Below are 11,508 nucleotides of genomic sequence, written 5' to 3' on the forward strand. Positions count from 1 at the left end.
TAAAACATATTGTTGTGTATAGTTGATTAATGAATAAGTAAATGCATATAAGTCGAAGTTTATCTGTTACTTTTATCCTAAGAGGGTAAAAGCGATATCTCAGCCGCTCGATGATTTGATTTGACTTATGTTCCGGGCCCGGTCAGAACTGAATTGATGTGTTCGATTAAGTTCTATGTCAAATAAATCTGAGATCGAGAAACCAAATGCTAGACAATTGGTTCCATGTAAATGTCTGCATGATATCTAAACAGAGGACTGTACGATCCCTTATCTAAAGGACAAGATTGATTAGATCAGAGTTTGACAACGTCTTTGAGAGCTATGATTGCTAATCGGATTATACTTGTATATAGTTACTAGACTTATCCAAGTGGGAGACTGTTGGAATAGTGTCTAAGGCTGTAACTATATTAGGCAAGTACTTGACCCGGTTGTGCATGGTCCTTTTGGGTTGCCTTCACCATAGCAACTTGACAGGATGATTTATAATGAGAGAAGAAATATTATTAATATATTATGAGAATAATATAAGGAATAATAATACTATTATTTGATTAATATAAGTTATAAATTAATTAGGAATTAATTTGGTGACTTAAAGAGATAAATTGAATAAAGGGGCATAAACTGTCAATTGAATGATAGTTGTATTTTGGGCTATAATCCCTTAAGGATAAAGGGGGACGATTTTGAGGGCTTTGGATAGACCTTAAAATCGTCCAAGGCTTATCATTAGGGTATTGGATTGCTTAGGGCCTAAGTTATCCAATTAGGGTTTTAAGGGTGAAACCCTCGGAGCCTTACAAGTATAAATAGACCCAAGGGGTTGATGAAATCGGCACGCTTGCCTTTGGAAGAACCCTAGCCGATTTCTAGCTCCTCTCCCCTCTCTCCATAATCATACTGTTGCTAGTTGGTGTTTGTAAGCCATTAGAGGAGTGATAATTGTGACTCTAAAGCTCCAAGGACAAGAAGATTCAAGCAAGTGATTCAAGGTAATCTTCCAAATCTGATTTCTTATGTTATTATACTAGAATTGTCATTAGAAGTCTTGGATTCAATGCATGTTCAATTAGAGAAACCTAGATCCAAGAATTAGGGTTTGTATGTGCACATAGGAATGTTCATATGGCCAAAACCCATCAGGATAATGTCAATCGCCAGCTCTTCATCAAAGTTAACATTCAACTTGAGAAGACGATCAACATATCTCTGTATCTTTTGCAGATGAGCAGTAAGTGACTCTCCACTACCCATTCAGGTAGTGATCATCGAAGTGATGATCTCATACCTCTCTTGCCTCGCACTTTGATGGTACCGGTCTAGCAAGTATTGATGCATCTCATAGGGATACATGTCCTCATAGGACTTTTGGAGTTCGAAAGTCACTGTCGCTAGCATGATGCAATGGACTTTCGTGGCATCACGCTTGTGGGCCTCAAAGGCAACAATCTCTTCGGGAGTAGCAATGTTCATGTCGATCTCCTTCAGCTCCTTATCAAGGACATACTCTTTGTCCTCATAACGGGTGACCATTCTAATGTTATGGATCCAATCGTTGAAACTGTTTCTGTCGAATATCACCCTCCCACACAAGTTCATGAGTGAGAAAGAGTTGGAGGAACTTGAGCCAGAAGCGTTGTTGTTGTTCATGTTCAACATCTGAAAAAGAAAAGAACAAAGTTTGATTAGAAATGAATCCCTAATTAAACACCCAAAATGTGAAATTAGGGCTTGGATCCAACAACATTATTTACATACTAGAAAAGGGATGTCGTAATCCAATATGCAAATAACTTGAAGGTAAGTGAATGACGATTCACTAATTTTCCACTATGAAAAACGAAAAGAAGATTAGGTTTTAAATGTATTGAAAACTACTAGATTCTTTTGAGATTCATTGAGCCTTTCAATAGCATGTTTAAATCGCGATATGCCCCTCAAGTTTGTGACTGGGATGCCGAGGATCACAAAGCGGGTATGAATAACCATGCAAATGTGCATGGTACCCTCATTGTTACAGTCACCTATTTGATGTGCCGGTTAACAACACATGCTCCATCGAACTATGACAAACAATGAGTCACCCTTTGCCACCTTTGCTTAGAAACCAATTAGTGTGACGGTTAACAACACACGCTCCACTAACTTCTTAGCAAGGGTACAAAGTTTAATTTCATGGGATTGCATCTATTCACTTTGCCTAAAGTAACTAAGATTGGAAATTTTGTAAAAACATTTAGTTACTTTATATAGATTCATTATACTTTTAATGAGGAAAGGTTTGCCTTATCCTACCCGTTCAACTAACGACCCTCCACCAATCAAGGAAGCCGTGGGTGAGAGTGGACACCCATTAAATGGCCATTTTATAGGCCATAACTTTATACCCTCCTTATGTTGGATTAGTGTCTAAGTCCATAACTATTTTGGTATGTACTTGACCCGATTATGAGCATGGTCCTTTTGGGTTGCCTCCACCATAGCAATATGTAGGATGGATTAAGGAGAGAAATGATTAATTATGATTTATTAATATATTATAAGAATAATATATTAAAGGAGAACTCATATTGTTTAATTAATATTAGTCAAGAATTAATTGATAATGAATTTTGTGGCTAAAAGAGATTAATTAAATATAGGGGACTGGACTGCAATTATTGGATAATTGAGTTATTGGGCTAAGGAATGCTAAAGGAACAAGGGGTAAACGAAATTATGATGGGAGCCCGTCATATTTTCGTCCATGGCCTTATCCCAGAAGGTTCCATGGGCTGCTTAGAGTTTAAGTTGTTCATTAGGGTTTTGACTGAAACCCTAGCAGCCCACACAAGTACATAAAGAACCCCTTAGACCCCAAAAACGTGGCTAACTGATTCCTTAGGGTTTCTAGACGTTTTTGGGTGCCTCTTCTCTTCTCCTTCTTCATCTAGTTGCTTAGTGGTGTTTGTGACTCCATTAGAGGTGCAGCACTTGAGGCACTAAGCTTTTTGAAGCCAATCAAAGCAAGGAATTGATTGTTATTGCAATATCACAATTAAAGGTAATTACTAAACCCTTATTTCAGTTTTTTATATGACAGATCTAGCGTTTATATCTTTGGATATTCAATTTCATGTTCATTAGACAAACTATATCCAAAAGCTATTAGGGTTTGCATGTACACCATAGGAATGATGTTTTGCTCAAAACCCATCACCTTATAGATCGGCTTCATGAATGAGACCTACTAACGATAAGACTAACATTTTAAGTTTTATATATATATATATATATATATATATATATATTAATCTTATAATATTATAAAGTATAAGGTTGAATTTTAAACTTGTAAAATTATAGGGTTTGAAATTTAAATAGTTCAAATTAAACATTTTAATCATAAAATTTAAATTTCAAAACTTGAGGATATGTTTTGAACTTTTTTAAAACATAAAGATCAAATAGCAAATAATTTTTCAATTAAACATTTAATTTAATAGTTATCTAAATTTGACAAAGTCAATATTACTTGCAAGATAATTCAACAATTAATTTAAGTAATCAAGTATTATCACATAAGGAAATTATTATTTAAACAATTGGTAATTATCTTTTGTTTTGATGAGGATATTGACAAAAAGGTAATAAAATTCGGATTTTATTAAACCAAAACAATTTAGGTAATTATCCTTAACCAAAACAACAAGAAATCTCGAAATTCCCTATGTCTGACGCTTCGACTCGCCGAGTCCACTTATGGACTCGTTGAGTTCATCAGGCAGAGAGAAAAAACGATTTTTTTTCAAGCAAGAATCAAACACAAAGCATCAAATTCAAGAGAAGCCAATCAAGGCTCTGATACCACTGATGGGTTTGAGCCATAAGAACATTCTTATGTGCACATGCAAACCCTAATGCTTGGATCTAGGTTTCTCTAATGAACATGCTTTTCATTCAAGACTTGCAAATCCTAGATCTAGAGTAAACAATTCGAAATTAACATAATAAAATAGATCTTGATGATTACCTCTTCTTGAAAGCTTGAATCTTGTTATCCTTGGAGCTTAGAGTTACAAATGTCACTCCTCTAATGGCTTACAAACACCAAGAAGCAAGAGGATGATTTGGAGAGAGTTGTAGGCACAAAATTGGCTCTAGGAACTCCTTAAGGTTTCTGGTAGCCGATTTCAGTAACCCTTGGGGTCTTTAAATACTTGAGCTGCTAGGGTTACAGCCTTAAACCCTAATTGGATAACTTAGGCCTTAAGCAGTCCAAGGATCCTTCTAGAATAAGGCTTGGACGAATTCAAGGAGTCCATACACCTTAATTTTGTCCACCCTATGATCTATAAGGATCCACAGCCCAAAACCAACTATCATACAATTGACAGTTCTAGTCCCCTTTATTTAATTAATCTCTTTTAGCCACAAAATTAATTCTTAATTAATTCTTGTCTAATGTTAATTAAACTATATGATTTCTCCTTTAATATATTAATAAAACATAATAATCTCTTTATTCATAAATCATCCTATCATGTTGCTTTGGTGAAAGCAACCCAAAAGGACCATGCACAACCGGGTCAAGTACTTCCCAATTATAGTTATGGGCTTAGACACTAATCCAACAATATGAACATCTTCTTAATTGCTTGAATCATATAGTTTTGTGAAAACAAGATTGTATGCCTAGTATTAGTAAACATGAACCTAAGGTTAACTACAAAATAAGTAAGTTAATGTGTGAGCATGTGTGATGACCAATCACACATGAGTTAATTAAATTATCAAATTTGATTAACTGTTATTACAAGTCTTGCTTGATACGAACTGGACACTAGGAAACCTATTAATTTAATCAACTGATCACTTTTTGAATTGACTTGTTTGCTAAAGGATTAGTAATAGTGAACATGAACCTAATCATTTTAGAAATCAGTGAACATGAATAAATAAATCTATGTGTGCAATTGTCTATGATTTTAAGATGTAATCTGTCTAAACCAAAGTACTTAAAGAGATTTGTCTTCTGTCAGCTTATCGAGATTTGCTATTTATTTTTTTGTTTGAGATTTAATTCCATAAAACCTTTCTTCACTGCTTTTGTGTGTTTTGTGTAACCTATAATCAAACAGTTTAAATTAATTCACTACCGTTCCCCTTGTGTTCGACACTCTTGCTTATAAAAGCTATATTATACTCGATCGGGTTCACTGCCTGTAAGGGGTGGTTTAGATGCGATAAACTAGAAATTATAAATAAAAAATTAGTGCATTAAATATTCACATCAACATCCTATCATTTCTATCTCGAGAGTAGTTAATCATTCCTTAACATGCCTATTACCAACACATACTCATTCATGAAACTTACACCAAACATATAGCCACTCGTACATACTAATCATACATAATGCTGGATCATATAGACATTCGAATACTTGACCCTACCCTAATCCCTTCGTCATAAAAGAATAGGAAATAAGGTTAAATCAAACATTCTCAGTCTATAGAATCTTTGTTATGTACAACTATGATGCACATACTAAGCAACTACAGTAATGATGTCAATTTCATCTAACATAAAAGAAGTCCTCCTAGGCAATCAGACATCATACATCAGAATTACATAGGATTCCGATTGGGTTTGGGTAGGGGTGTAAACGAGTCGAGCCGAGCCTGAGCTTGACCAAGCTCGAGCTTGGCTCGTTTAATTTTGAGGAAGCTCGAGCTCGATTCGAGCCTTAAAATGAAGCTCGGGCTCGGCTCGTGAACAGTTCAGTGGACTCGCGAGCCTAATCGAGCCTAAACGAGCCTCCATGTATATATATATATATATATATATATATATATATATATATATATATATATATATAGGCTCGTTTAAGTTCGTTTAGGCTCGCGAGCCCACTAACTGAAGCTCTGCTCGAGCCCGTTTAATAAGCGAGCCTCATATTTAGGCTCGAGCTCGGCTCAGGCTCGTTTAATTTGATCTTGAGTCGAGCTTTTAACGAGTCGATCCGTAGTAGCTCGGCTCACTTACACCCCTAGGTTTGGGTTTCAACCTAAAATCGAACCGAGAAGAAGTTTGAAACTGATGGGTTTGTGTTGGCTTTTAATTATTTAAAAACCGTTGTTGTCTGTTTTGGATTCGGTTTTAGGTCAAAACCGAACCAAAACAACTCATGCACACCTCTAGTTTGGTTGAATTTGATAAAGTGGAAAAATTTAAGTTCTAACTATCTTTATTTTTTCAGTGATACAATGAAAATCAGTTGTTTCCATTTGAATTTATTAATTAGAAACGGGAGAAATTTGAAGTGTTCTTGAAGATGAAGATCATAAATTGGGAGAAGAAGTTAAGTCGGATGGTAGTGGTGTGAGAGAAATCTTGTTATTTTACAAGCATTTAACGGAATGAGAGTAACGCTAATTATCTTAAGGACCAAAGTTGATGGATTTGAAAACCTACGGATCTTTGTCATCAATTTTTGAAAAGTAAAACCAAACGTGCACAAAGATACATATCACGATCACATGGACCAAATTCGTAATTTACTTTTACAAATACCTCAAATAAGGAGGATCAAATCTACAATATAAATGTTTTGGTACTAAACTTATATAAGACCAACTATACTCATACTCAGGACCAAAAATATAAAGTTACTTAATAAATAAAAGATTAAATAAAAAGTCCATATATACAAACATATCAGCATCATGTAGATAGTCTAAAAAAAATTTCCAAAGTCGACCCCACATTAAAAAACTAAACCGGATAATCCTTCAATTACAAGTTATTTATTGATGCCAAACCATGCTTCCATAGATTAAAATCGATCTCAATTATATAATTAAAAATACATTGGAATCTTTAATAATCTATTAAATACAATTCAAAGATTAAAAATTGAAACAACAAAATGAGATAGCCTGTGGCTGAATAGTGAAGTTGACCCTTAGTGATAATTCAATTCATAAGCACGTTCACTACTTTGTTTTATACAAAAGGAATGTGGTAGTGAAAAGTGACAAGGTTTTACTCCAATTCTTTTGTCTTTTCATTATTGAGCAAATATCATCACATACAATGGAATATAGCTGGACCACCAATAATTTCTCTTTGGGCCGCTCTACACTAAGTTCAATCATACTTTAACCCATCCGGATTATAGCCCGGTTTCCTAGTATAACATGTGGCCTTTTAGTTTGGTTTTCTAGGTTTCCTAAAGAGTAAATTATAGGAATGGTCCCTATGGTTTGGGGTAATTTGTACGTTTGGTTCTTAACTTGTTTTTTTAACTTGGAAGGTCCCTATTGTTTGTTGTTGTTGCGCGTCTGGTCTCTGTCTTATCTAAAAAGACTATTTTGCCCTTAATTTTTTAATTTATTCAAATAAACACACCCCAACCCCACTTCCACATCACATTACCTTATCTTATCCACCCCATCTTATTTAAATAAATTAAAAAATCAAAGGCAAAATAGTCTTTTTAAATAAGACAGAGACCAACATGCAACAAAAACAAACTGTAGGGACCTTCCAAATTAAAAAAATAAATTAGCGACCAAACGTACATATTACCCCAAACTTTAGGGACCATTCGTGTAATTTACTCTTTCCTAAATTTAAAACCAGATGTGTATAAAATCTAAGGTTTGGCTTTTAGATGTTTAACTTTGTTTTGTTTTGGTCAAATGTTTTCTTTACTTATGCTAGGCATGTTGGATGGTATATCCACATCATATTTAAAAGCCGTATTAAATAATATTAAAATCAGAAATCAGACAAAAAAATTAGTTGTGTGGTGAGAAAAAAAAAAAAAAAAAAAAGAAGACTTCTTTGAGTCTTCCCTAAGTCCACCATCCATGAGATAGAAAAGGTGCCCTTTTTTCCATAAACCCATTTGGAAAATCCCACAAAGAACCCGTCTTTTATTTATCATTATCTATACACATAGCTTTCAATCATCACCCACATACAAGTTGACTTGAAACAACATGCATACCACTAAAAATTCATCCAGAAAAAAATTCCACAACTTGTAAGGTACAAGTAACACCAACACATTTTTGTTCAATATCATGTACCACCTCCACTGCATTGGTTACAACACCCGAAAGCATACGAGACATGTTACTATCCTAGTAACCTAATCCCTTCTTAGTTCGCCCATACTGTCCTACCCAAAAATATCATATACGAAATAAATCAAATACACAACAATTATCCAAAAAAAACATTACCATTTCGACTACATAAGATACAACACCTTAAAGCATATGAAACCTGAGTTTCAGATACATTAACAGATACATAACAATCTGCTAGATTACGAACAATTACATAAATAAATGAAGTACACATTACTATTTCGACTACATAAGGTACAACACCTTAAAGCATATGAAACCTAAGTTTCAGAAAACATCAGATACACAACAATCTGTTAGATTACGAACAATAACATAAATAAACCAAGTACACAACGATTATCCAAAATAACATTACCATTTCGACTACATAAGGTACAACACCTTAAAGCATATAAAACTTGAGTTCCAGTTCCAGATACACATCAGATACACAACAATCTGCTAGATTACGAACAATAATATAAATAAATCAAAATCAATTCAAATACACAACAATTATCCAAAATAATATTACCATTTTGACTACATAAGATACAACACCTTAAAGCATATGAAACCTGAGTTTCAGATACATTAACAGAAACATAACAATCTGCTAGATTACGAACAATTACATAAATAAATCAAGTACACATTACCATTTCGACTACATAAGGTACAACACCTTAAAGCATATAAAACTTGAGTTCCAATTCCTGATACACATCAGATACACGACAATCTGCTAGATTACGAACAATAATATAAATAAATCAAAATCAATTCAAGTACACAACAATTATCCAAAATAATATTACCATTTCGACTACATAAGATACAACACCTTAAAGCATATGAAACCTGAGTTTCAGATACATTAACAGATACACAACCGTATTTAGATTACGAACAATGACATAACAAACCGATATAATATCAATTGCAAATCTCAAATGCTAACAAACTCTTTATGAGCAAAAGATATTGATGCTATTGAAACAATAATTCGATCTACAAATCAAATATTATATAACGTCTTTGCGTTCTGATGAAACAATACCGGAAAGCGGGGAAAAAAATATACAACTAAATCTCCCCAAATGGTTTAAAAAAAAAAGACTATGTAAAACCTTTAAATCTAGAAAAAAAGTACACTAATATTATCCTGAAACAGCTTCACGAACACAATTCCCAGGCAAAAGATACTTGTACTTATCGGCATGATTCAATAGATATGAAGGAAGATGAACACCCGAATAAGAATGAGGGATCCGACCCATTTTCGAGATAATATCCCTGAAAGTGTACTCCTCAGGAAGCATATCGTACAAGTCATCCCCATTGCAAATCACATTCTGAATTCTTCTCGGATCAAGAAAGTGCGAAAATCTCACTCGATCTGTATGGCTATACGCTTTCATCTTGAACACAAAATCGCTGATTTTTCTGAAGCAGAAGCTACAATGCCACCCTGAATCCGCTAACAAGAAGTCTGTTTGTCTGTAATGAACGTATCTCGTTTTCCCCTTTTGATATTGGTGAACGGAGGCCCTCCAGCTGTCATGATCGACGTTGAATTCGAAGGAATACAAGTAATTGTTCAAGTTCAGATGAATCACCGGCGGAGGTCCGTCGCACCATCGCAAAAGATCGATGGTATGAGCACTCGGGATTTCATCGACGTCCGACATTATCAACAAATCACCATCTTCAATTCCGGCGATTCTGAGAAGATGATCGAGTGCCACTCGTTGATAAGCTTCTTCGATAAACGGATTTTCCCCCTTTCTAAATCGTCCGCCGATTGTCCCGTAGGTTAATCTAGTTTCAATGAAATCGAATTTTTCTCGATTGATTGCGAAATAGTGGGGTTTCGGGATGCTTGTGAAGGTGGAATTCGTTTCGAGAAGAACAAATTGAGTGATGTAAGGGTGGAGTTCTTTCCATCTGATTTTAAGCATGTCGACCTCGTTGTTGAAGAGAACAGCGTCGTATACTTTCCGGGGGTAATCACGGACTTCCCAACCATGGAGTTTGCAGAGCGACGCCATTGAAATGTTTTCATGATAGTAATGAGGAATGTGAACGAAAGGTTTTGGAGGAGATTGCCATAAAGGTCTCAAAAAGTAGGTTACTTTTTGTCCATGGAAGTAAATACCCACGAAACCAACTGGTATCACTATAAATAATACAAGAAGCGTCCGTAGATCCAGGGTTTGCATCATGCAACGAATTCGATCCATTCTGCTTACCTCCTGAAAATCCCAATTAACAAATCAATCAAAACCCCCAAAATCGAAACAAATTGAGATGAAATCGATGAAGATTAAACAAACCTGACTACAGACGTTGTCCCAATGGTCATCCGTCTTCTTATTGGAAGATGAATAACCATCAGGCATGACGAGGGCTCAAATCAAACAATCGGAGGATTAGGAAAAGTTGATTTGAGCCCTCTAAGAGGGCTAATTCTTTCTTCTCTTTTGCTGTAGAAATCAGCAGAAAACCTGATCAAATGCCTGCGTTTGTGGGCACATATGCGAAATTTTGAATTGAAAAAGTGGATTAGTGGAAAGTGTTGTGGTTATATAATAACGAAGTGAAGTGTCCTGAAAATCCGACCAAAATTTCAGGGGCTCGTGCTACGATAATGCTTTCAATTCGAGCCTCTAAATTATAGCCGTTTGCTCTAATCAATGGTTGTTTACTATAGAGAAAAATAGATACAGAATGTGTGTATATATAGTACGTATATGAGTATATGCTATATAGATACAGAGTGTGTGTGGACCAATAAAAATGAAAGATTAGCCCGTCAAACACTCTTGTTTCTTTTTGGAGATTAAATAAAGGTAATTAAAGAAGAAAGATTTTTAATTTTTTTTCCTCATGGAGAAAGTGATATGATAAGGTATCTTCCAAAAAAAAGGTAGCTGAAAATTTCAATATCCTATCTAATAAACATTTTGTATAAAATTGTTTGGTAAAATTTAGGGGCACGCATGAATCGGTTTGGGTCGGTTTCGATGCAAAACCAAATCCAAATCAACATCGGTTTTTAGATAATTTCTTTTCAAATAATTTAAAATTGAAGCGAACCCAAATCAAAGTCCATCGGTTTGGTTTCTTGGTTTAAACCTGTACCCAATCAGAATCTCGTGTAACGCTACTGAAAGATGATAAATTATTTTATAGAGGTACGTAGGATGGATGTTTTCTTACTTTGGACAATATTCGATGCATACCCCCATATGTATTAACCATTGAACTAGGCATTTGTTTTGGTTATATTTAACGGGAATAGGTGAATATATGTATACATATAATTACACAGTAAATATATATATAAGACCATCTGTTATATCCACCACTAACCATT

The 11,508-nt window shown here is 34.7% G+C and overlaps 1 protein-coding gene across 1 annotated transcript; it reads right to left on the reverse strand.

The window, feature by feature from the left end:
• Positions 1 to 9,134: 9,134 nt before the first annotated feature.
• On the reverse strand, positions 9,135 to 10,840 carry LOC145093458 (uncharacterized). The gene is made up of 2 exons (XM_079031588.1): positions 10,466 to 10,840; positions 9,135 to 10,384 (listed from the first exon to the last, which is right to left on the reverse strand). Exons 1-2 carry the CDS (start codon positions 10,529 to 10,531, stop codon positions 9,290 to 9,292), a joined length of 1,161 nt encoding a protein of 386 aa, XP_078887714.1. The 5' UTR covers positions 10,532 to 10,840; the 3' UTR covers positions 9,135 to 9,289.
• Positions 10,841 to 11,508: the final 668 nt, after the last annotated feature.

The sequence above is a fragment of the Lactuca serriola genome, chromosome 3 (assembly GCF_051521515.1).
Source record: "Lactuca serriola cultivar US96UC23 chromosome 3, Lser_US96UC23_V15, whole genome shotgun sequence".
In the NCBI taxonomy this organism is placed as follows: Eukaryota; Viridiplantae; Streptophyta; class Magnoliopsida; order Asterales; family Asteraceae; genus Lactuca; species Lactuca serriola.